This window comes from Muscardinus avellanarius, assembly GCF_963383645.1.
Source record: "Muscardinus avellanarius genome assembly, chromosome: 8".
Classification (NCBI taxonomy): domain Eukaryota; kingdom Metazoa; phylum Chordata; class Mammalia; order Rodentia; family Gliridae; genus Muscardinus; species Muscardinus avellanarius.
In genome coordinates this window covers 89,847,973-89,875,277 of record NC_137794.1, presented here as the reverse complement: position 1 = coordinate 89,875,277, position 27,305 = coordinate 89,847,973, and the positions used below count along the sequence as shown (strand labels likewise).

At 39.6% G+C, this 27,305-nt stretch overlaps 1 protein-coding gene across 1 annotated transcript in view; it reads left to right on the top strand.

The window, feature by feature from the left end:
* MAP3K5 (mitogen-activated protein kinase kinase kinase 5) overlaps positions 1-27,305 on the top strand; it is a gene marked incomplete at both ends in the record, with an annotated part of 219,913 nt that overhangs the window by 46,827 nt on the left and 145,781 nt on the right. The window contains one exon of the mRNA XM_080700133.1: positions 26,624-26,763. Within this exon, the coding sequence (XP_080556259.1) occupies positions 26,624-26,763 (140 nt within the window). The remainder of the gene's footprint in view (positions 1-26,623; positions 26,764-27,305) is intronic.

The following is a 27,305-nucleotide window of genomic DNA, read 5'->3' as shown; positions in this document are numbered from 1 at the left end:
AAGACCTACTCTGTATTATTTAATACTATTCGGTATTATTAATGAATCACTAGAATTATAGCATGCTGTGATTTGCCTCAGAGTCAGCAGGCTGTGGGGAGAAGGTGACCCTACCTTTCCTCTAACTTCTGGCCTGATGGGTTGGGGCAGGGATGCACAGAGGCAGTTTATGGGTGCAGCCATTCACCAGTGTGAGCAGCACTGGCCATCTCCTTAAAGATGAATGCCACACAGTGCAGCCTGGCCCACGTTCTCATTGCCTCCCTCATCCCTGGATTCCGGCTTCCAGCCTTGTTCATCCTGTCACTCCATCACTCGGTAAACATCCACGTAGGCTCATATGGTGCTAGATGTATTCGACTTGGTCCTTGCCTGAAAATGCACATTCTATTGGATAAGATTGGCAAATGATAGATTCTGAGTTTGTGGCAATGGCAAACTAAACTCAGTGCTGTGGGTGGCAGAGATCTTAGAGGAGTCTGTGTGAGCCCAAGCCTTTTGGAAGATGAAGAAACATTATGTAGGTTGCCGAAGAGGATATCACGCAAAGTCATCTAGCTATGTCCATGGTGATGTCTCGAGACATCAGTGTTATATGAGGCGGCGGCACCTGCCAACAGGGTACCGTGGAGTGATTACATTTTCACTGGTGACCTTTCTGTGTACTAAGGGACCTGCGATAATTATTAAGGCAATTTGGTGATTTCTAACTTTTTGGCCATATTATGTAATTTTCTTTATTGTTCTACTTTTATTTTTAACTGAAATTAATAATTGGCCTATAACTATATCTGGAAAACACTTGAGTAAAACCTCTTTGACTGGCTGAATTTTTTCTCTTTCTTTAATTATAATAAGTCTGAGCCAGGCGTGGTGGCGTAAACTTGTGATCCCAGTACTTGGGAGGCTGAGACAGGAGGATTGGAGGCTCACAGCTAGCCTCAGCTACTTAGTGAGGCCCTCTGCAATTTAGTGTGACCCTGCTTCAAAATAAAGAATAAAAAATAGGGCTAGGGATATAGCTCAAAGGTAGAATTCCCCCTGGGTTCTATCCTCAATACTGCACAAACAAAACAAACAAAAAAACAACTAAGTGGTGGTGCATGGTGGTGGTGGTGCTTGTAATCCCAGCACTTGGGAGGCTGAGACAGGAGGATTGCAGGTTCATGGCTAGCCTCAGCTACTTAGTGAAGCCCTCTGCAACTCAGTGAAACCCTGTTTCAAATTAAATAATTTAAAAATAGGGCTGGGGGTGTAGAAATGGGATATGAAGTTTCATGGTGAAACTTCTATATTACCATTCCAAACCATTTTTTTTCCTTGAAATTACTATATTTCCTAAAGGTATGCTGGGTTTGAGTCTACAATAAGAAGTTTAGATCTCTGTAAGTTTGTCCTTAATCAATTTATCTTCATTAGATACTGAAAGAGCTATTCATGAACGCTTCAACAGGCTTTTTTTTTTTAAGTTTATTTTAATTGTATTGTGGTTGAGGTGCATAGGGTTTGTTTTCTGGTCTCTCATATTTAATTTTAATCGAAATTATCTAAGTTTCTGTCTTGTTTATGCTTCAGTGAAGTTCATAACCACACAGAGCCGCTCTTTGTAAGAATCTTACACAAGCACCTTCCTTCCCAACCTAGACCAAAGACGGAACAGCCTGCCTTGTGTAACCGGCATTTGCTCCAGCTGCATGAGGTTGGTTTGTGATCATTCTGGAGGCAAACCTGACTGTTCCTCATAGATGTGGGTCCTGAGTAACAGGTAGATCCCGACTCATTCTGTCGCTTCACGGCTCCATACAGAGAGCAGAACTCAGCCAAGGAGAACTGTCATGGTATCGGACGGTGTTCTCCAGTGAAATGGCCGTGGTGTGTTCATGCATGGTGGAGGCTATTTTTTTGTGTAGTATTCATGCATGGTGGTACTGGGGGTGGAACCAGGGGCATTCTACCTCAAGTTATACCTGAAGCCCTATTTTTTATTCTTTATTTTGAAACAGGGTCTCACTAAGTTGCAAAGGGCCTCACTAAATAATTGAGGCTGGCCTCAAACCCATGATCCTTCTGTCTCAGCCTCCCAAGTACTGGAATTACAAACGTGCGCCACCATGCCTGGATTGATGGAGGCTTTTCCGGTGAAAAGATTCTTCTTACTCGGGGTGCGGAAAACTTCCTCACTCTGATTTATGTGTCTTGTGTCCATACACACATTAATAGTTACTCATATAGCATGACATGGTGATACTGCAAAACTCAGACTCTAGAAACTTCTACCCAAAAATGACCTGGTTTCTTCAACAAAAATATTACAGGGGGTGTGGGGGAAGAGATAGCGAGAGAAATAGGAATTAAAAGAGATCAGAGGGAATTGATGGAATGTTTGGATCCTGTTTGAATTCTACTAAAACACACTCATAACAATTCTCAGCCTTTATGAGACAATTAAAATTGTGAAAGCAGACAAGCTATCTGATGATATAAGAAACAAATTATTTTAAGAGTGAAAAGTACTGCGGTAGGAGCCCTTAGAGAATTAAAGTTTAGCATGATAACTCTGTCCTAAAGGAAAAAAAAAAAAAAAACTAGTGTCTGACTCCACACAGTGTGTGCTCTTGGTCAAAAACAGTCTTATCTTTCATGCAACAGCGCTTTAATTACAAGGAGTAAACAATAGAAAGAATATAAGTGGTGGAGTAGATGAAACCCAGTAAACACTGCTTGTCTGGCTGAAGCAGTTGCTCATCCTGCTAATGGGCCAGTTTGGAGGGTTTTTCTCCTTGACTTTATGGCTGTCATCCTTTGTATTCATTAACCCAGTTGGAGGTCAGAAGTGGAGCATCGCCTGGGGAAAGCCACGAAGCTCCAGGATTCCTTTTTATCTTTTTAAATACTTTTATTGCTGTGTTGTAATTAGACATCATAGTAAGGTTGAACACACAAACATACATGTACACAACACTTGCTGTTCTTCCTGCTGGATCCCCCTGTGTCTCTCCCTACCCCCTACGTATGTTGAGATTAGTCATAATGCCTCCACATATAGACATAGCTTTATTTGTTTATTCATTTATTTATTGGTACTGGGGACTGAAACTCGGGCATTCGACCACTGAGCTAGATCACCAGCCCGATTCAGCTAAGTTGCTGAGGTCTAAGTTGTAGAGACTGGCCTGCGATCCGCCCGCCTCAGCCTCCCAAGTACTGGGATTACAGGTGTGTGCCACCATGCCCTGCTACGACAGCATTATTTGAACCATTTCCTTCATCAATTCTTTTTCTCCCTCCCCTAATTTTCTTTTGCTATTCTAACGCTCTCTCTACTCACTTATCTGAAATTCTTTTTGTTTCCCATTTTCTCTCTAGTGCCCACATATGGGAAGAAATTGTACAAACCTTGACTTTCTGAGACTGGCTGGTCTCAGCATAATATTCTCTAGTTCCAACCATTTTCCTGAAAATGACATAATTTTGTTCTTTATGGCTGAGCTCCGGGATTCCTAATGTGTCCACAAACAGAAACCTTTTCCCCAAGTCAGGGTTCACCAACAGCTCTAAGAGGCGCCCTCCTGTCCTCTTTCTGTACCATCACATCCCCTCCCCACACCTCCTCCAGAACCAGCATCTAGTCACACTAGATGTACCACTCTTTGTTCAAATTTCCATATCTTCTCCCAACAGTATCTGTAATCCTGTAGACACAACAGATGTGTAATGATTCTGCCAGTAATTATTTCATTCCCAGCCCACTTGCTGGCATTCCACTGGAGTTCAACAATTCATGGTGTGTCTGTGTGTGTGGGGGTTAAGCCCTTTTTCTTGAAGATACTATAATAATAGAGGCAACAGTTGAGATTAAAACTATTTATGGTTAAATAATCCTTTTTACTCCTGGCAGTTGGGTGACCAATCTTCATTGATTATCATGAAATATTCTGACAGCTTTTTCCCCTTCCAATTAAAATTAAACCTAGCACTCTTAAAGAGTTCATTTGCTCTCTAGGATACTCGATGTTATTTTTAATTTGATGGATCAAGGTGATTATAAGAATGTTACTTAAAAAGAACGCTATGGGTATGTCTCAAGGATCATACACGGAGATGAAGTCAGGGAAAAAAATCCCTCAGAAGCCCCCACAGGGGACAAAGCATGAGCCTGCCCAATAGATAGGTCAAGATGAACTTCTGCCCACCATGAGCCTTCTGGGCTTCTTATCACACAGTGGAGGAAGCTCAGGTGTTTTCTTCTTTTTGATTTTTCTTTTTTTTCTTTTGGCAGTATTAGGGATTGAACCTAGGGGTGTTGTAAGTCTGAGCTATACCTCCAGCACTATTTTTTATTCTTTATTTTGAACCAGGGTCTCACTACGTTGCAGAGGGTCTCACTAAGTAGCTGACACTAGCCTCAAACCTGTGATCCTCCTGTCTCAGCCTCCCAAGTACTGGGATTACAAGCATGTGCCATCATGCTCAGCTTTTTTTTTTTTTTTTTTTCCTGGTACTGGGGATTGTGAACCAAGGGGCATTCTACCTCTGAGCTACACTCTCAGTCCTTTTTATTATTTTTTATTTTGAAACAGGGTCTCAGTAAGTGGCTGAGGCTGGCCTTGAACCTGTGATCTTACCTGTGATCTTCCCATCTCAGGCTCCAAAGGTTCTGGGATGACAGAAATGCGTTACTGCACCCAGCTTGGGGCTCAAGTTACTTAAGTTCCAGGGCAATCCCAGTCATCACACACATGGAAAAACTCTCTTCACTCTGCTCTCACATTTATTTGAGGACTGTGTTATTATCTATTCTATGCAAGATACTATAGAAGGAGTAAAAAAAAATTAGAGCCAGCCTTCGAAGAGTTTATAATTTTTGAGTGAGACATGTGAGCTGCACAACTCCTAGGTCAAATGAAATATCTGTAAGTGCTCTGCCGGAGCACAGAACATGCAGTGATTAACGGAGGGGTATCAGGAAGGGCAAGAGCTGACAGGTTCAAAGGGGGCCCTGAGACAAGTGATAACTCAGTCCACAGAGTCTGGGCAGGAAGTGCATTTCTACCTGCTCTGCGATTGCGTAATACAGGAGTTTCTTCCCACCAGGAAACTTGCTCCATTACCTCCGCATGGACGTGGACACCATCACCCGCTGGATGAGGAAGGGCTCAGCACTCTGTCCAGCTGGTCTTCCTGCAGGAAGTTGACAGGGAGTAAAATAAATTGTGCAATCACTTTTGGGTAACACTTCTCAGTAAAAAAAAAAAAAAAGTGTTTCCTCATGAAGAAAAAAGATACTGTTTTTTACTTGTGCCTTTACACAGTCTAACTTACATTACCAAGTACAGCTTCTTTCTTTGCATCTCAGTGGAATGCCCATTATCTACCTCCCCTACTCCCGTGATCCAAGGGGGGGGGGGAGTGGCGGGTATCTGTCCCTTTTCGTTGCGATGATCTCTCCCCTCACATCCCAAAGCCTCTGCCTGCTTGTCGATACTGAGGCACCTGACAGCGGGACAGGAAAAATCCTGGAGACAACTTTTAATTCACTTTTCTGAAACAAGAGAGACAAACAAAAACAATTTATTTATGAGGAAAGCTTCTAAACCACAGAAGAGTCTCCCAGTGACTCTCACTGGAAAAGCCCGGTCCACAAAGCATCACCACAGCAACAGAGAGGACTCAGAGGCAGTGAGAAGCAAAATGTAAATTTGCCAAAGGCATGAACAAAATTAATGTATTTCAAAGAGAGTGGCCTGCCACCTGAATTTTCAACGTTTGTTTCTACCTGTTAATAACCACTCCAGACAGAAGGAGATAACAAACTAAAATGACTTAGCATCACTAAGGTTCCCTGTACACCTGTACTGGGGGCAGTAGGCTGCCAGAGTGACAGTAACAGGAATCACAGCCAGCTAAGATACGCTAGGAATCAGTTCAGTCACCAGCCTAAATCATGTTCATTAAATGACCACTTTATGCCACCAGGGGTATGTATACACACACACACACACACACACACACACACACACACACACACACACCTTCAAAAAGCTGATGATCTACCAGGCCAGCTTCAGCAATTTAGTGAGGCCCCCAGCAGCTTGGCAAGACCCTGTTTCAAAATAAAATAGAGCTGGAGGTGTAGCTTAGAAGTAGAACATTTCTGATTTCAATCCCCAGTACAGAAAACAAAGAAATAAAGGGAAGGAAAGAAGGAAGGAAAGGCGAGCTGATGATCTACGTGGGAGAACAGAAAATCAAATAATCACACAAAAACAAATTCAAACTGTGGGAAGGGTGATGCTTATGAGGCCAGGTATTCCAGTTATAAAACAGAGAGAAATGATTGGTTGGAGGGGCTGCCCTGACAATGTAATCAACCTTCAATGAATCACAAGTCCTGCAGAATAGACTGGGTTTCCTCCAAAAACCCAGGTGTCTATTATCCCAACCTATGTGCCAACCCATTTCTAGTAGGTGCCCCTTTGAGCCCTGAGCGATGAGAGACTTTTGTACCACCAGCTGCTCCTTCCAAGGGCGCTGGCAACAGAGTTCTGTAGCTATCCGCTCCCCCTCAAAAACTAGTAAGAGCCCCTTATGCTACCATCACCCCAATATGCTTGACCTTGATGCTTTTATAAGATGAAAACCTCAACCCTATATAGTCTTCAAATTACTTGCAGACATGAGCTGCTTTTTCCAAATCTCCCAGGCCAAGGTAATGTGGAGCATTCTATAAATGGCACAGGGTGGAATCAGACAGCGTTTGAACGCGTCTTTACTACTTCAGGTAAAATGTGTTCCATTCTGCTGGGATTTTTACCTTAGCTTTGGTCATTTTCTTTTCTTTACTTTTCTTTTCTTTTCTTTTCCTGTCTTTTCTTTTTTTCCTGTGGTACTAAGATTAAACCCAGGGACATTCTACCTCCTATTTTTTATTCTTTTTTTTTTTTTTTTTTGGTGCTACTGGGGTTCCTGGAAGCCCTTCTTCCTCCGGGCTACACTTCCAGACCTCTTTTATATTTTTGAAAAAGGGTCTCTTACGCCAGCGCGGCTGGCTTCGAACCTGTGCGATCCTCCTGTCTCCACCTCCCAAGCGCGGGGATTACAAGCGTGCGCCACCACGCCCGGCTATTTTTTATTCTTCATTTTGAAACAGGGTCTCACTGAGTTGCGGAGGGCCTAAGTAGCTGAGGCTGTCCTCGAACCTGTAATCCTCCTGTCTCAGCCTCCCATGTACTGGGATTACAATTGTGAGCCACCACGCCCGGCTATCTTTGGTCATTTTCCTTGCGTGAGTGAGTTGGTTTGTCCTCTCGCCTCTCTCAGCTTCAATCTTAGTTTTCCTTTTTGGGAATCTACATCTTCCCCCAAGGACTTTCTTTGTCCTCTTGGGTTTCTGCTATTTATTTATCATTTCTTACTGAAAACATCCATGCTGAGGTCAAGTTTCTTTTAGACATCTGTAAGCAAAAGCTGGTTTTTTTTAATACAATTACGTGTCCCCTGGGTGCAGAGCTAAAAGTACAAAATGCTCTTGGAGAACTGGTTTAAGCCCGGTGCCCAAATCTAAAAGACCATAATCTCCCTTGCTCTTTCTATTAATCCCATGTGATTAAAGAGCAAGACTGAGACAATTAAATTCAAAAAAGTACTGCAAATTTTTTACTTAAATTGTTCCATATCTTCCCTTTGTGCCTATCATCATAAGCAAACAGGACTTTTTTTTATGTACTGGGGATGGAACCCAGGGGCATTCTACCTCCAAGCTACACCCCCAGCCCTATTTTTTATTCTTATTTTGGAACAGGGTCTCACTGAGTTGCAAAGTGCCTCACTAAATAGCTGAGGCTGTCCATGAACCGCAATCCTCCTGTCTCAGCCTCCCAAATGCTGGGATTACAAGCGTGCGCCACACGCCCAGCTCAAACAGAACAAGGCCAAATAACAAAGGAACAATTTTCTGCCACATATTTGGTACTATATTCATTACTCCATAAAAAATCTACCTTTTATTTTTTGCTTCTGAAACTGTGAAAATGAGAATTAAGTTTATTTAACTCCAACATATTTATTTTCACTCCTACAGCCACTATTTACTTCCTCATGCTGAATTCCCAGGAACTTTTACTACATCTCACTATTAATATAGGACTTGCTTTTCTCTCTCTTTCTTTCTTTCTTTCTTTCTTTCTTTCTTTCTTTCTTTCTTTCTTTCTTTCTTGTACTGGGGATTGAACCCAGGGACATTCTACCTCTGAGCTATTACCCCAGCCCTACTTCATTTTTTTCTTGAAATAGGATCTTGCTAGGTTGATGAGCGTCTCACTACTCACTGAGGCTGTCCTCAAACCTGCTATACTCTTAGCTCAGCCTCTCAAGTCCTAGGATTACAGGTGTGCGCCACCACTATGACTTGCTTTTCTTGATATGGATTATCAATATCACACTAGTCATGACACTAATATTGTAACAGTTGATGGTTGACAAAAAATAGTATATCTAGTCCTCATTATCACAGAAATATACACATTAAAATGTCCTAATATTATCACAGAAATATACACATTAAAATGTCCTAATATTATCACATGGAAATACTAAGCATTTTGGTAAATTTCATTAAAAGCTATTCCATATACAATTACCATGTATACGTACAACCGTATAGTATTAGGGAGCAAAAAATGTAACTAATAAGTAATGTTATCAATAAAAAAATACTTGTAATTGTTGCCTTATAGCTGAAGAAGTCTGAATAAGATATACATGATTTGCTACTGAATCAAGATGCTGAAAGTCTGTGTTCAAATATCTACCAAAAAAATACACTAATAGCTAACATTTATACTTAATGGTGAGAAACCATCTTTCCCACTATAATTAGGAAAAAAATAAGTCTGTCTTTTCTCACCATACTTTTACATTATAATGATGTCCTAGCTAATGAAATAAGAAAAGTAAATGCATTAGGTCTTCACCTTATGTTGGGCTTATATCCCATCAAACCCATCGTAAGTTGAAAGTATAAATATATTGAACACCTAACCTACCAAATTTTTATAGCTGATCCCAGCCTAACTTAAATGGGTTCAGAATACTTACATCATACAGCAATTGTACAAAAGCATAAAAACTCTAACAAGAGCTAAATATCTCCCATAATTTACTGACTATTGTACTCAGACTGAAAGTGAGAAATAGAATGATTATACACTTCTGCACCAACATAAATTTTAAAAAATCATAAGCTGAATTATCATAAGATGGGGGGGCCCATCTATAAAAGGTAACTGGTTGGGAATGAAAAAAATCTTGTCTTTATTCAGAGATATCACTAATTTCTATATAAAAAAATAAACAAAAGACCTCCTAGAAGCCAGGCACGGTAGTGCACCTCTGGAATCCCAGCATCTAGGGAGAATGAAGCAGGAGGATAACAAGTTTGAGTCCCATCTGGGCAACTTAGTAAGACTCTGTCTCAAAATGAATATTAACAGAGCTGGGAACATAGCTCAGTAGGAAGAGCACTTGCCTAGCACATGTAAGGTGATGAAGTCAATCCCCAGTACCATTTTTTCAAACAGCTTATTAGAAATGACAATAACATGGAACTGACATTTAAAACACATGCTATTATATTAGTATCTCCCCAAATAAACTTTTGTTATTTATAAATCTAACAAAATATGTTCAAGATCTATATAAGAAACACTATAAAATTCTGATGAAACAAATCAAAGAACTAAATAAATGAATAAATGTTCCATGTTCATGGATAAGAAGACTCAAGATTGTTAAGATGTCACCTCTTCCCAAATTGATCCACAGGTTCAGTAAATCCCAGCAAAATATTTTGTTGAAGATCAGCAAAGTAATTCTAAAGTTTATTTAAGAGGCAGTGGACCTAGATTAGCCAACACACTATGAAAGAAGAAGGTCAGAAGACTGACATCCAATTTCACAACTTACAACACAAAGCTATTGTACTATCAAACTAGTGTGGTATAAGTGAAAGAACAGACAAATTGAGTAATGAAGAGAGCAAAGGTAACACAATGGAGCAAAGACAGACTTTTCAACAAGCAGTGTTGCAACCATTGGACCTCTACATAAAAAAAAAACTAGACACAGACATTACGCACTTCACAGAATTAACTGAAAACTGATCAGAGACATCAATGTAAAATGCAAAACTATAAAACTCTTAGAAGATAGCACGGGAGAAAATCTAGATGACTGTGGATATATCAATAACTTTTTGATATGACACCAAAGTATCATCTATAAAAGAATACTAACATTCATTAAAATATCCCTGCTCTCTGGGCATGGTGGTGCATGCTTGTAATCCCTGTACTTGGAAGGCTGAGACAGGAAGATCACACAGGTTCAAAGCCAGCCTCAGCTACTTAGTGAGGCTCTCAGCAACTTAGTAAGATCCTGTTTCCAAATAAAGTATAAAATAGGTCTGGGAGTATAGCCCAGAGGTAGAAAGTTCCTGGGTTCCACCCTCAGTACCACACACAAAAATTATATATATTATATATTATATATATTGATTAGTCTGTAATGACATAGCATTGAAACAAATATATAATGTTATATACTCACAAACACACATATATAAATATATATATATATATATATATATATATATATATATATATATATGATTGTGCTCTGCAAATGGCACAGTCAAGAGAATGGAAAGATAAACTAGAGGCTAGGAGAATATATTTTCACAAGAAATAGGACAGTTATTTAAAACATATCACGAACACTTAAAACCCCCAAATAAGAAAACAACCAACCAGACTAAAAAATGGACCAAACCCTTGAATAGACACCTCAGCAAAGAAGATATATACATGGCAAGCAAACCCATGAAAAAATGCTCCATTCCATCTGCCTCTGGGAATTCCAAATGAAAACAAGGAGCTACCACTACACATTTATTAGAATGCACAAAGTCTGGAACACTGACAACATGAAATGTTGGCAGGGAGGGTGAGCCACAGGAATTCTCTTTCGGTACTGGTGGGAACGCAAAGTGGTCCAAGACAGGCAGTTTCTTTCAAAACTGAACATACTCTTACCATACAGTATAGCAATTGTGCTCCTTGGTATTTATCCAAATGAGTCAAGAACTTATGTCAACAAAAAAATACCTACACACAGATGTTTATATCAGCTGCACTCATAATTGCCCAAACTTGAAATAGCCAAGACATCCTTGGGTATGTGAATGTGACATAGAGACAATGAAGTGTCATTTAGGAATAAAAGAAATGGGATCTCATGCCATGAAGACATGGAGGAAATTCAAATGCCCATTACTACATGGGGAAAATGCCTATATGAACAGCCTATATAATCTATGATTCCCACTATACGGCATTGTGGAGAAGGTAAACTGTGAGCTATGGAGATAGTAAAAGGGTCAGTTGTGGCCAGAGGTTAGTGGAGAGAGGACTAGGGGGCATTGGAACTACACTGTACAATCTTATGATTGTGAGTACATAACATTATATATTTGTTTCAATGCTATGTCACTACAGACTAATCAATTATAACAACTGTATCACTCTGGTGGAGATACTGATGTGAAGGAGACTGTGCATGTGTAGAAGTCCCCAGGACTGCCAAGTATGCAGCAACCGGGGCCCTGTCAGCATCTGAACAGGAAAAGTCCATCCAGACGTCACTTATTCTGGTCTTCTTCACAAGAACAATTTGTTTTCATTCATGTGGAAATAAATATATGTTGATGAAATTAATCAAAATACTGAAAAAAAGCACTTTGGGTTTTAAGTGAATGTGTAGGAACTCCCCGTACCTTCTGATTCTGCTCCATTTTGCTGTGAACCTGATATTGATCTTAAAAAAAAAACAACCAAACTACACACACACACACACACACACACACACACACACACACACGCACACCCTGATATTGTACTGGAAGGAGGACCTAGTCCATACCAGCAGTCTGGAACCGAGCAGATCCCAATCCAGGAGCAGATAGCAAATGTCTTGGACCCCATGCATCCCGATATACACAGGTACCTACTCCCTGTACAGCCCTCACCTCACCTGGGAGTCCTGGCTAGATGAAAAGAGGAGGGCCCGGTCCCTGAAGAATGAGTCACAGGCTTGGCCATACATTGAAATCACTAGGAGCTTTGAAAAGCACGAGGCCCGAGTCCCCACCGCAAGGATCCTGATTTACTTGGTCTAGGGGGGTGGCAGGAACATCAGGCTTTTTAGAATGCAGGGATTCTAATTTTTCCTAATACTTAGAAACACTGATTCAGAAGCTGACTTAAAAGATGCCCACTCATCCATCAACCATGCAACCTGTCTTGAAACAGAACCCAGAATGCCTGTTTCAGCATTTTGACCCATTACCAATGCTCCCTAGAAATTCTGTCAACAAATATTCATTTGCAGACTAGTGAAAAGAAGTTGCTCTTATAAGGCAGACCAGCATAAGCAGTTTTTGGACAGACCCCAATTTCTTCTGTTCAGAATGCTGACAGGGTAGCAGCTGGTACATACTTGGCAGTTATTAAATATCTTTATGTTTTGAACAAGTTAATTGGAGCTTTTGTATCTATGATATGCCCTGTTTAGAAAAAGTTCTTTAAATTGGTTGAGAGATGATTACTTTTCTCTTTCTTAGATGAGATTATTAGAAATGAGTTAATTATAATCATGTATTTTGCCAAGACACAAATTTAGGGAAATGAAATTAGTTTCCCTGCATTTTCAATTTTCTATCCTCAACACACACAAACACTGGTCAATAAAGAAATAACAATCCTGTAACCTAAAAGGGAGGTTTTTTTGCGAGGTACACAGAGTGTTAAATGGAAAGCCAGGCAGCTCCTGCCTCTGGTTGCTGTAGGGAGGAAGGAAGGTGCTGGGAACTCTTCCTTCAATGGCTCTTTCTCTCCCTTCTTCAAGCTGGGAGAAAGTAATGCCCTGACTCCTGGCACACCTATAATCTTGTCTGTATAAATCACAAAACCTAATGTTCTTTCCATCTTCTTGCAAATGACATGATTTTGTTCTTCTTTATTGCTAAGTAGAATTCCGTTGTGTGTATTTCCCATAATTTTGCAATCCACTCATCTGTGATGGCCACCTAGGTTGGATCCATAGTTGGCTATTGTGAATTGTGCTGCTATGAACATGGGTATGCATATGTTACTGCAGTTCTCTGATTTCAACCCCACGAAGTAGACGAAGTAGACGTTGAAAATAAAATCCCTTTAAGCTAGGCATGGTATCTAGTACTTGAGAGGCTGAGACAGGAAGATCGCAGGTTCAAAACCAGCCTTAGCAACTTAGTGAGACCCTGTTTCAGAACTGAGAATATAATTGGGCTAGGAGTGTAACTCAGGGGTAGAATGCCTTTGGGTTCAATTCCCAGTACCACATGGAAGGAAGGAAGGAAGGAAGGAAGGAAGGAAGGAAGGAAGGAATTAATTGAATTCCTTATTCATGAGCCTGGCTCTGGCCATTGTCTGTGCTTTGATTTTTCTGCAGGCATCCTGCATATTTCTGTTGCTTATTTGCTCAGTGCTTCCCAGCTGTTCAGAGAAAAAGGGCACACATATGCATCAGAGTCCAAATCTATATATGCTATTTGATCATATTTTTCAGTAAAGGCATATATTATTATTTATTTATTTATTTATTTATTTATTTATTTATTTATTTTGGTGGTACTGGGGTTCCTGGAAGCCTCTGGGCTACACTCCCAGACCTTTTTTTATTTTTGGAAACAGGGTCTCTTATGCCAGTGCGGCTGGCTTTGAACCTGTGTGATCCTCCTGTCTCCGCCTCCCAAGCACAAGGATTATAAGCGTGCGCCACCACACCCGGCCTTATTTGTTCTTTTTTGTAGCAGATAATCTACATAATTTCAAGGAGATTTGATCTAGTGATTTCTTAGTCACATTCCAAATGAGTAACTTAAGGTCAGCATGACCTCTAAAATTGCTTCTCCCTCAAACTCAGATTTATTCTGTAATGTATGCTTATGGGACGTCAGGTGGTAGAGGATCAGGCTGCCTGCTGTGTGGTCAGTCTAGAAGTCGAGTCAGAAGCAGGAAAGCAAGTTGGGAGGCAACTCTATGGGTCCAGGTCTGAGATGCTGATTCCTGAAATAGGATATTAGTAATGATGGAAAGACATAAATAAATAGGTTTGAGAAGAATTTTGGAGGATCATCAGATAAATGATTTAAGATCTTTTTTGTTTGTTTTCTGTAGTACTAGGGATCAAAACCAGAGGCCTTGTATCTCTGAGATACACTCCCACCCCAAGCTCTATTTTATTTTGAAGCAGAGTCTCACTAACTTTCTGAAGGCCTCACTAAGTTCCTGAGGCTCGCTGAAAACTTGCAATCCTTCTGTTTCGCCTTCCAAGTACGGTGATTACAGGTGTGTGTCACCACATCTGGAATGATCTAGGATCTTAATTCTCAGCTTCCCCAATAGAACAGATATCGGCCATGATAAACACAATGTTTATGGCTTACCATTCAGCTTAATAAGTTTTCTCTTCATCTATGGAATAAAAATACACAGGCCTAAGGGAATCAAATGTAAGGAATCTCATAAAAATTTTTAAGTTGGCAGGGAAATACAAATCTGTTCATTTATAGGCCTGTAAAAATAATACACATAGGAGAGGGTAATTTAAGTTATAACAACAAGATACTTGACAATGAGATATTATTTACAACTATGTTAGAAGTTTAGGCATATCTGAATACTCTTCCATGGAGATATTTGCCCAGTGGTCTCCTTAGATTACAATGATGAGCACACACTGAACATCACAGAAGGGATGCTAGAAATATAATGGAAAGTGGGATGCATCCTAACAACCATCCAAGCAGAAAACTAGGGCCTACCCACACTGAGAAAACCCTGCAGGGTGGCACTGGTTCTTCTTCTCCTTTTTTTTTCCAGTGGTACTGGGGACTGAACCCAGGAGCAGTCTACCTCCAAGCTAACACCCCACCCCTTTTTATGTTTTTGTTTTGAAACAGAGTTTTGCAAGGTTGCTGAGAGTCTAAGTTGCTGTGGCTGACCTTGAGCCTGTGATCCTCTAGTCTCAGCCTCCCAAGTACTAGGATGACAGGCATGTGCTACCATACCCAGCCACATGCAGGGTTCTAATACCCCCCTCCAAAAAAAGAGAGAGAGAAAATTGAGGCTTAAAAGAAAAAAGGAAAAAGGAAACTACCTGAATATGCCAAATAATATTTCTTACTTCTTTTTTTTTGCAACCAAAAAAGCAATATGGATTAGAAAGATTGGAAGGACTTAGAGAAAACACCCAGCCTTTTCTCACTACCACCCTTCAGTATCTCCCAAACCCAGTCCCTGTCTACCTGTGTTATAAAAACAGCCAGCCTGCTATATCCACTTAGAAAATCTATTCTCCATTGTTTGGATATTCAGATTTTTTTCAAAAAACCTTTTTTAATATAAGTACAAAATCTGTTTATTCATAATGTCTATTCATCCATTGCTTCTGATCCTGCTTTCTTAAAGCTACATTGAAAAAAAAAAATCAAACTCTTCTTAAGAAAATGTTGGGCATTTGGGAATAGCCATCATTGCCCCCTGACATGTTCTCCTGGTTACAACACTCCTGTCCCTTAACTTGCTGACAGGGCTTCTTGTTCTTTTCCTGTGCTTGCCCTGTGGCTAGACTCTAACCTGCGAGTGTATAAGTACCAGTGACCAATAAAAGGCTTTTTCTGGGCTGAAACAAGGCAGAACTACTTTTCAGTGTGTAGCTTTTTTTTTTTTTTTAATGGTACTGGGGATATACCCAGCTTATTCTTTATTTTGAAACAGGATCTCACTGAGTTGCAAAGGGTCTCACTAAGTAGCTGAGGCTGTCCTCGAACCACTATCCTCTTGTCTCAGCCTTCCAAATGCTAAGATTAAAAGTGTGTGCCACCACACCCAGCTTTTTTTTTTTAAGTGCTTGCTAAATTGCTGAGGCTGGCCTTGACCCTTCCCAAGTACTGGGATTACAGATGTGTGCTACCATGCCCAGCAAGGATTTACTTTTAATGTGATGAAAATACAAATAGACTGATCAAGCCAGATGTGGTGACACACACCTGTAATCCCAGTACCTGAGAGGCTGAGACAGGAAGATCACAGGTTTGAGGACAGCCTCACCAAGCAGTGAGACTCTCATCATGTTTCAAAATAAAAATAAGATAGAGCTAGGGTGTAGCTCAGAGATAGAATGCCCTTGGGTTCAATCCTCATTACCACACTCAGACAGACACACACACACACACACACACACACACACACACACAGACACACACAGACACAAAATAAAATAAAAATAAATCCTTAAGCTATCAAGTATACCCAGTTTTAATTTGGAAAGAGAATAATGTGTTTTGATGTAGAACCTACTTATATTTTTAATAAGAAAAATTAGGTAGGAGACTTCTGTGCCTGTAGCTGGGAAAATAGCTCTTCACAAAATACTTGCTGTGCACTAGAAGATATGAATTGTGTCTAGCTACCTTCCTTATAAGCAGGAATGAAGGAGTTTCCTGAAGATGGAACCTGTACAATATTCACAGGGCTCAATGACACTTACTACACCGCCACCAAAATTCCGCGTGCTTGAAACTTGTCTCTAACATAGACGGACTCTATGTTAGCCTAAACTACCTTGTGACCAAGAGTATGTATTTATAAGGTTGTCTTATAAATAAATGTCTCTGGCCATTGTGCAGCATATTTTGAAGTTTCGTCTAGAATACCCCTCCTTTTTTTTATGTGTTACTTTATACAGCTCTATCATTGGCAGGTGGGTGTGGGGGGGAATGCAGGTTGGGGCTCTTGTAAGGCTCTGGGTTCACATGTTGCTTCTGTGGCTGTGATAACATTGTCACTGTCACAAGGGAGAGAGCACTAACGCAAACTCCTTTAAGTGAAATGAAAATAAATTGGGGTTGCACTGTACAGGAGCTGAGGCAGTGCTGCCACCTTAGATGGTGTTTCCAGGGATGCCCAGGCTTGGCCCAGCAGCCTCTGCGTAAACTTGCCTCTCTCTTGGCCACCAGCATCCTGGCTCTCTGTCCCCAAAGAGTCCCCAACTAGACTGAGACATCTGTGTTTTTCCTTCCATTTCATTATTTCCTGACCCTTGCTCTGTACTTTCCTCCTTGCTCTTAAAACATCCCTCCTTAATTTCCAAGGTTGGCTTTTTCACTCTGTCATAGATCCTGACCTATTTATCTTATCAGAAAATATAGAGATTGTCTACATTAATTAGCCTCCCTTTAATCTTTTAATCTTTCTACTAATATTCAAGCACACTATTATACAACTAGAAAACGTTAGCTCTTCCTGTCCCATCAAAGTGTTGTCTAAGCTCTTGGTTTCTTTACTGAATGTAAAAACCCCTAACCAGAGTCCCAAGTAAACTGTAACCCTCTTCCTTTCCTGGACAGTCTTTGGAGATGCCTGTGCTGGGTTACCTCCATTTCCTCATCCAGTTGAGCACCTTTATAGTTCCGTTGTACACTCCTTCCTTGTTATGTGGCATCTCTGTAATCGCTGTGGCAGGCTGAAAATTGTCCCTCACCTACCACATTATCTGTGACAAATTGCTGGAACTTGTGAACGCTGTCATGTTAGGAAAATGGATCTTTGCTTATTTGGTCAAGTTAAGGATCTTGAGAAAAGAGAATCGTGGATTCTCTAGGTGGGCTTTAAATGCCACCACAAGTGTCCTTATCAGAGAGGTAGAGCGCAGTAGGGCAGCGCAGGTACACCCACCACGGCCCAGCAGGGTGCTGAAACTCAGAATCTGGGAAGCGAGAACTGATTATCCCCGAGAGCTCTGGAGGGAGCATAGCCTGGGCTCCACAGACTCCTTGATTTTGGACTTCAGGACTCTTCAGAATGGAAAGTACATTTCAGTTGTTTTAAGGTGTCAAGTTTTTAGTGATTTGTTATAAAAGCCAGTCTTTTACCATTCTGAGCAAATTGACCAGAGAGGAGTTAATTTTCACAGAGTGAACATGCCTAAGTAACCAGCACCTAGACCAGTGAACAGCACCTTACCAGCCCTCCCCAGGGAGACCCCATGAGAGCCCTTTTAGCCTCTGCGTCCTCCCCGTGGTCTTTCCTTTTGTGACGTTTAACATCAGAGAATCTTACAGTCTCTGCCCTGGGCGTCTGATTCTTAGCAATGTGTTTGTGAGGTTGGTCCAAGTTGTCACACATGCATGCACACTCTTCACGCTTGTTGTTGTGTAGTATCTGTTGTCTTTATGCAGCTCACTTTTCTGATTCTTCTGTTGATGGTGTACAAGTAGTGCTACTGTGAGTATTTATTACATACCTTTTGGTGAACATGCATCTGAGTTTCTAGTTGGTATTTCATGGGCAGGGGAATTTCTGAGACTTAGAGCGCTTCTCATTTCTTTCTGTGCTCTGACTTGACAGACTCTCCGACACCCACTTCTTCAGTTATCACTCATCACTGTGACTCAAATCTTTTTGTCTGATTTTTGATCTTTCAGCTGAGAATCAAAATGATAGTCATTAGTGTACATGTACATGCTCACATTCAGACACACACACACACACACATACACACACACACACACACACACACGGTTAGTGTATCCCAATCCAAACTCAAATTCCTACCAGGAAAAGTTCCTTCTCTTATATCCCTTATTTTATTACCAGAAATCCTCATCCTTAATCATCCAGATTCAAGACAGAATCATCTTTCATTCTATCTTTGCCTTTGCCTGCATTCACCCAATCCCTGCAGTCTCACCTCCACCCGTTTTCTCTGCATTATTTTAGGGGCACACTTTCTCCTGGATGATTCTCAAGTGATCCCACAGTCTCCAGTGGGCTTAGTTGATCATCCGTCCACAGATTCTAGGTTTATCTTCCCAAGGCAGAGCTTTGATCCTGCTGCAGGCGTTCTAAAATGGATGTGGATGGTTTTATCCATTGATTGAAGAATCAAGTCAAAATTCTTTATGTTGGCTTTCTACTTATGCTTCCACAAATTGGACTTCAATGTTATTTCTATGAATTCTGTGAAAAGTGACTCATCCCAGTCTTCATCGGGAGGTATTGGGTTGCATATTTACATTTTCTTCATTGACATCTTTATGATGAATTGCTCCAAAGGCCTCCTCAGACCACTGGTTATAATCTCTGCACGATTATGCTCCTTGAGAGTTTGCTGTGCTAGCACGCGTGCATTCCTTGCAACAGTTATGTGCAGTCAGTATCATTATTGACTAATTTATTATTGTTAGTACCCATTTGTCACTGAAGAAACGAAAGCTCAGAGAGTTTAAGGTATAGCTCAAGGGCGTCTATCCAGAAACTTAAATTGGATTCAAATACTAGAAGTCCAAAAATAGCTTGTCAATCACTTGTATATCCAGCACTCTTCTGGAGATGGGATGGTTTCCTTCCTAGCTTTTTGAGTTTGTGCCATCTTTTCTGGGGCTGCAGCCCCTCTTGAGCTGGGGCTCTAGGCACTGACAGTCTGGGCTGGCCACTACCCATGGACATGTGTTCTTTCTTCCTCTGGCTCTCTGAAGTTAGAGAAAGTGTTGAGTCCCTGCAACTAGGGCCTGGGCGAGGCACTGTGGTTCTTCTAATCCCTGTCTTGGGTTTGCTCCCTCCTTCTGTTCCTTTTTCTGTCTCCCTCTCCTTTTCTTTCTTGTCTCTCCCTCCCCTCCAGGCTTCTTCTCTTCCCTCTTTTTTTGTAGGTACAGTGACACTCAACCCTTCTAAAGGCCAATCTCTGGAAGTGCCAAATATCCCTCTGCCCACCTCCTTACGAGCCCTTACTTTTCAGATAAAAAACAACAACAAACCACCACTGCCTAATAGTATCAACTGAGCAAATTTGAACCAAGTTGGGGAGGGTATATATACATTCAATTTAGCAATATAAGAGTGATTCATGTTTGAATCAGTATGCACACATTTATTAGAGTTTGGTGATGAAATTACAGGCCAAAATACACTGTTGACAGAGATATGCATCATTAGACATGGTAGGCTTCACCAGGTCACACCCAAGAGACTCAAGTGGTGCTGATGAGGCTACGTGAGTAGTAATTTACGGCAGCAATTGCCAAACTCGATCAATTTAAGACAATGAGGGCAGATTGTTCTTCTGTCCATTCTGATAACTTCAATAACCCTAACTATGCAATGGGAGTTTTGAAGCCTCCCAACATCATATCCCTGCTGGACTTGGAAAACCGACTTTCGAGTCTTGAGATTGATTGCTCTCCTGGGATACTGCTTTTAGGTCATGAGTAATGTGTCAATAATTCTCATATGGTAGTTTCACAGATGAAAATTGCATTTACTCATTCATAAAATAGGAAACCCAATAGAATGCAAGTTATATTTCCCCCAAGAATCAAAGAAGGGCTGAAATTTGGAGATTGTCTGCTCTTTAGGGGACCTTTCTTGATTCATTCATTGGAAAGTGTTGCCTTTGTTTCTGCTGTGGTTTCCTGCACTTCTCTCTGACCAAGCCCAGGGGCCTCTCCTTTTCATAGACTTCTTTTACAATGCCTTTGGTGGGCCAGGGCTGCTGGTTTTGAGTTTGTTTGTTTGTTTGTTTGTTTGTTTGTTTTTGTCCTGGGGATCAAATCCAAGGGCATTCTACCTCTGAGCTATATCCCTAATTCTATTTTATTTTTTATTTTGAAACAAGGCTTTGCTAAGGGCTGAGGTTTTGCAAAGTTGCTGAGACTGGCCTCAAACCTATGATCCTCCTATCTCAGCCTCCCAAGTACTGGGATTATAGGCGTGCACCACAATGCCTAGCGAGGTGCTGCTGTTTTTGTCAGTTCTTTGGGTGCCTCTGCTGCCTCAGCCAGCCAGCGCCCCATCCTTGTATGTGATCTTCATCCATCCAGACACCATGACCTCTGTGGCCTCTGAGCATCCCCACTCACTCTTCCTCGGTGTCAGCCACATCTGCCCTGTATCAGTACCTACTCATGCATATTTCTGAGCTACAGAATAAGGCAAAAATCTTGTCTAATTAGCTTTTCCTTTTAACTTTCCCAATGCATAGCAGATAACAGATAGCCTTGTGTATAATAGGTATTCAGGATGCTTATTAAACTAAATTGGCATTAATAGGTCATCTTAGAAATTACTCCAGTGTGGAGTAATGTGGTTCTGTGTAATAATGTAGGAAGTGTGCATGGATCTTGACATTTTTGAAGGGAGCACCTTGCAGACTACATAGTCTATGTCATGTGGATTCCTAGGCCCTTGCTTTGTTATTGGTGAACTGATACTTAATAAAAAACATTGGATAAAATTTTTTACTTTTTTTTTTTTGGTACCAGGAATGGAACCCAGGAGCTTTCTACCTCCGGGCTACACTCCCAGACCTATTTTATATTTTATTTGGAAACAGGGTCTCACTGAGTGGCTGAGCGTCTCACCTAAGTAGTTGAGGCTGGCTTCAAACCTGTGTGATCCTCCTGTCTCAGCCTCCCAAGTGCTGGGATTACAAGCGTGCACCACCACGCCCGACTGGATAAGGTTTTTTATTAAACAAGATATTAATGCCTTTCTTCAACTCTGCTTTTCACAAGCAACAGCAACTTATGTGAGATATATGACTAATGGATTCTGTAATATGAAGGAAAAATCTAGTTAAGAAAAAATACTATAGACCATGGAACATGCTCTTCAAGGATCAAAATGTAATTAGGCTCAACGATTTTATGTTATTGCCTTAAACTTTATTATGCTCTAGTAAACCCCTGGTAAACCTAATTTTGTGTTCAATTTAACGTTAATTCAATTGAAACAAGGAAATAAAGCATTCCTTTTGTAGAAATGTTGGATATTTTGTGTAAATGTATTGGAAAGGAGAAAACAAAACCATGTTTTGTTGAAGATGACATGATTATCCATGTATAAAATCCCAAAGAATAGACCAAAAAGTCCAATTATGCAAAAATCAATTGTAATTTTATATGCTAGAAATTAACAATTGGGATTAGAAATATTATAAAGAATACCATTTACAAGAGTACAAAAATTTGAAATACTTAGATTGAAGCTTAACAAACTACGTGCAGGATCTGTATGTTGAATTAATTATAAAATATTGATGAAATCAATCAAGGATATAAATTGAGAGATATGTCATATTCGTAGATGCCAAAACTCAATATTATTAAAATGTTAATTCTCCCCCAAAGTGACCTATTAATTCAACACAATCCAAGGAGAAACTTATGATTTATTTGCTTACTTACTTATTTATTTATTTACATCTAGCTCTCAACTACTAGTTGATACTAAAATAGATACAGGAAAGCAACTGGAACAGCTGCAATAATTTGGGTATTGAATATCCCCAAAGGCTCATGTGTTGAAGGACTGGTTGCCATCCAGTGGCACTACCAGGAGGCTCCTGTGGCACTTGAGGCTCCTGTGCTGCGCACCTGGTGCTCTACGCTTGGTGGGAGCGTAGCTGCATAATCTTCACGCCATTGGCTGGAGGGGACACCAAGGGAGGGGTTGGCACTTACAATTTCTAGGAAATGCTATCTTTACAAAAAATATAAGCACACACAAGGATATATAATGGCAGTTTTCCATAATGAAGCTTAAGTCAAGGTATTCCTTTGACAAAAAAGACTTAATTTTACACACACACACACACACACACACACACACAACTTGCATATGAATAATAACTTAATTCAAAATTTCCAACCTGGAGACAAAATGTCTTTTAACCTGTGAATGACATTTATAAATGGATCTTAAATTCCTTTTTAAGTAAAAGAAACCAAGCCTCAAAGTCTGCATACTGTATGATTCCTTTATATGGCATTCTACCAAAGGCAAATCTACAGATGAAGGCTGTAAACAGATCAGTGTTTGCCAGGGTTTGGGTCGCATTGGAGCATTAATTGCAAAAGGAAGCCTTAAGAGAAAATTTTGGAACGAAGGAACCCCGTTGTATCATACCTGTAGTGGTGGACATGCTTTTTTCAAAACCCATTGAACTGTATTTTAAAGACTGAGTACATTAAAGCAGTTGAAAAATAAATTTAGAAAAGAATAAAAATGCCTTAGAGCAAGTCACTCATCTGAATTTGAAGTAGAAAAAAGTCAACCTTTTCCTGAGTGATCATATTCTATTATTGTATTTTTAAGATAGGACGAATAAGTCCTTTTCAGTGTTCTATGTAGCCTCCAAAAATAGATCTATCCCTACTCTGTTCAGCTCTAGTGAATATACTTTACTTTGCTTGCACCATTTATTTTAAATGTCAATTTCTCTTTTAATATGAAAACCTTCTGCAGCATTTTTATTTTGGCATCAAATTCCACGAGTAGTTCTTTGGACACCCCCCATCACCTTAATATAGCTGGGGTTTTTTCTTACCCTTCATCAGCCTCTCCTGGATGCTCTGTCTCTCAGTTGTAACGCTGTGACGACTCTTGTTCTGGCCCCTGGAGGAGGCTGGAGCCGCATGGGGGCAGGAGGCAGATGGCTGTGTGGGTGGGATGCAATGACTCATTTGTTTCATGTGTTGGTTTGTGACGTAGAAATGTTAAGGACCCCAAAAGAAAAGGATTTATTTATATTAAAAAAAAAGTACCCAAGTGATTTTTTTGCCTTGGGGAGAAATAAAAACATTTGAAGCTCCTTTGACCCGTCTTTCCCTTTTATAACATCAATCAGCCTTCTCTGTCTTTCATGATGACCATTGCAGCAGATTCATTCCTCTTTTTTTTTTTGAGAGTTCTTATTTCATATTCATTAGATAAATCAGATTCAGTATCAAATAGCTTCTTAAGAGTGACACACTTCTATGTGTTGCCCTTGATTTACACAGGTCTTGAATGTTCTTTGTACATTTCAGCGGATCTCTAAATAGAAAATAAATCAATTCATAATAGAAATTGTGGGAAATAATAGAAAGCATGAAGAAGAAAAATAATTTCAGCCAGCATCATGGTCTATGATTTGGTGTACCAAGTTTTCAGGCATTTTTTTTATTTTAATGAATATGCATATAGAATATATACCTTATGAGTACATTTATGCTCATTATAATGTATGCATTATGTATTTGTATGTGTTATAAGTTATAATATATATATATACTATATTTTCATTTTCTTAATAGCTTGAATTTATCCTGTTTCTAAGTATTCTACCTACTATATTTTGGGTGATACATGATATGCCATTATTGGAAATTATATATGTGTATATGTAATAATAATTATTAAGGCATGTATTAGTAATTATTTTGTACATATACATGTATATAACCAATTTCCTATTAATGGATATAAAGCCATTTTCATTATAAAATGATATTTCAGCCGGGCATGGTGGTGCACGCTTGTAATCCCAGCATTTGGATCCAGAGGATCGTGGTTCGCGGACAGCCTCAGCTACTTAGTGAGGCCCTCTGCAACTTAGTGAGACCTGGTTTCAAAATAAAGGATAAAAAATAGGGCAGCGGGTGTAGCTCGGAGGTTGAATACCCCTGGGTTCTATCCCCAGACCCTCAAAAAAATTTTTTTTCAGTAGATGTACAGGTAAATCTTTTCATATTATAAGAATTTTCTCAAGGTAAATTCTAAGAAGCAGAATTATTGGATTGAAGAATGTATGTGATTTTAAGGATGAAAATTTCATAGTAAGGTTAGATTTCCCCACAGTATACATGTATCATTTTTCTACATAGTCTTTCCGGTTTTAGGCAAAGAAGTTGGCACATTAGGTTAGGTTTAATGTGCATTTATTAGAAAAGAGCTAGAGAATATTTTTATATATTCATTTACCACTTTAAAGTTTTGTAAATTTGCCTGTTTATTTTGATAGTTTAATTTTCTATTAAGTGTTTTTATCATTACTTCTTTGTTTTAAATTGACTGAAGAGAGATGATTTTTAAAGACACTAACTTTTTTTATGTTCTGGGGATTGAATACAGGGGCATTCTACCTCAGGGCTACACATACCCCTAGCCCTATGTTTTATTCTTTATTTTCTGAAACAAGGTCTCACTAAGTTGCAGAGGGCCTCACTAAATAGCGGAGGCTGGCCATGAACCTGTGATCCTCCTGTCTCAGCCTCCCAAGTACTGGGATTACAAGCTTGCACCACCATGCTCAGCTAGATACTAACTTTTTATGTCAGATATTACAGGTATCTTTTAACAAATTTGTTATATGTTAACATTGTCATTGAATTGTGAATGGGTTCTGTCTTATATTTTTCAAATGCTTATTGCAGTTACAAAGGAAGCTATTGGTTTTCACAATTTTGTATCTTGACACCTCACTGAGTTGTATTAATACTTCTAACAGTTATTCAGCAAGCTTTTTTGTTGTTGTTATTGGACAACCATAAATAATGATATTTATTTTACTTTTAGAATTATACCTAAATAAATACCTAAATATACCTTTATTTCCTAAAAATTTTGTTTCATTGGCTGAGATTTTCAGAAAGCCATGATAGGCAAGTCTGAGAATAATGGACAGACTTTCATTTCTGATTTTCATGGGCATACCTATAAGCACAAAGCTAGCATTTGTTATGAAGTGTATTTTGTCCTTTATGTTAAGGAAGTGCCCTCACATTTTTAGTTTGAAGTTAATTTGGGGAGATATTGCTAAGGGTTCAACCCAGTGCCTCATGCATGCCAAACATGCCCTCTAACACTGAAATAGATCATTTTGTGGTTTTTAAAAATGAGAAATGAATTTTGTATCTTAATTAATAGACTTGAAGCATCTATGGAGATGGTCATGATTTTTTTTTTTTTACATTGAGCTATCTTTGCATTCTCAAATTTTAAACTCGTGGTCTTGAAATATGACACTGCTACATGTTTTAGTATTTCGTTCATATTTTTGTTTGTATACACAAATGAGTTTGAGAGCAATCTGAATTTAATTGCTATAACATTAGTCCTAAATTCTGGTGTAAGGTTTCTTCTACTAGCTGAGTTATGAGTCTTCTTTGAGCTTAGGAAGGATTTGTATCTGTGATTATATTTGTCTTCTTAGTCATAATCTTCTATACTTTTACTCTTTTTTTCTTGATTATACTTTCCAAGAACCTAGTAGATATTAATAATGAATAATTATATAACTAGCGCTGGACTAATAAGTTTACTTATTTTTATATCTCATTTTACGTTTGCTACTATTTTCTGTGATTCTGCTTTTTAAAAGTTTTTTTAATTTGTTACCATAGTTACTTGTTTTCATATTAAAATTTAACAGAAAGCCTTAGCTTCTGCTTCCCACCATTGCAGGCTGTCCTGAGTTTACAATCTTTGTATGATTTACTTCTTGTTAAAGAAAATGACAGATTTGTTGAGTTTTATGAAACTCCATGCGGTAGAACTGCAAATTGAACATTTTAGCGGTAATTGAAGAGGGAAAACCCCTTGCATTCTCTCATTTCTTCTTCTGAGTGCTAAGTTATTGAAACCCCATTATGCTTACTGGGCATGATGCAGGTGTCATGGTTGGGGACTTTGTTTTCTGCTTGCAGATATTGCGGTTGTGGAGATGAGCGACGCCTTCCGACAGCCGTCCTTGTTTTACCACCTTGGAGTGAGAGAGAGCTTCAGTATGGCCAACAACATCATCCTCTACTGTGATACCAACTCAGACTCTCTGCAGTCCCTGAAGGTACTGCCTCTGTCATTCTGTGTTCACTTTTCACGCCAGCATCCAGGGAGACTTCTCTGTCATCCAGAGCAAGTTAAGTAGCTCATGTTTGTGGAAATATGTTTCTCTCAGTTTGATAATTAGGCACCCACGGCTATTTAAGTGGTGCAATTTATCTAAAATTCAATGTAGAAATTTGATAATTTACAAGTAGAAAAAACATGAGTTCCGAGTTCCAGGTCAAGTTGCAGCCAGGAGATTGTGCTGGTGGGAAGAAAGAAAGAGAGATCACATAGGAACATCAGACCTTGCTCCTCACCTCGCCTTTGTGGTGGTGTTGTACTCATGTGACTCCTAAAAATATGCTTCCTATTTGAAATGCTTTAAGTATCCTTAGGAATTGCTATCCTCGGGTTATCATTTCAATTAAGATTGCAGAAGGGGAATAAAAACTTTGTAGTTTGTTTATAAGACTTAATCTGCCCTATAGTCATTCAGTCCATGAATAAACACTTACCTGATGTAGACCATTTCTACTGTCAAAAAGATTGGAGAATACAAAC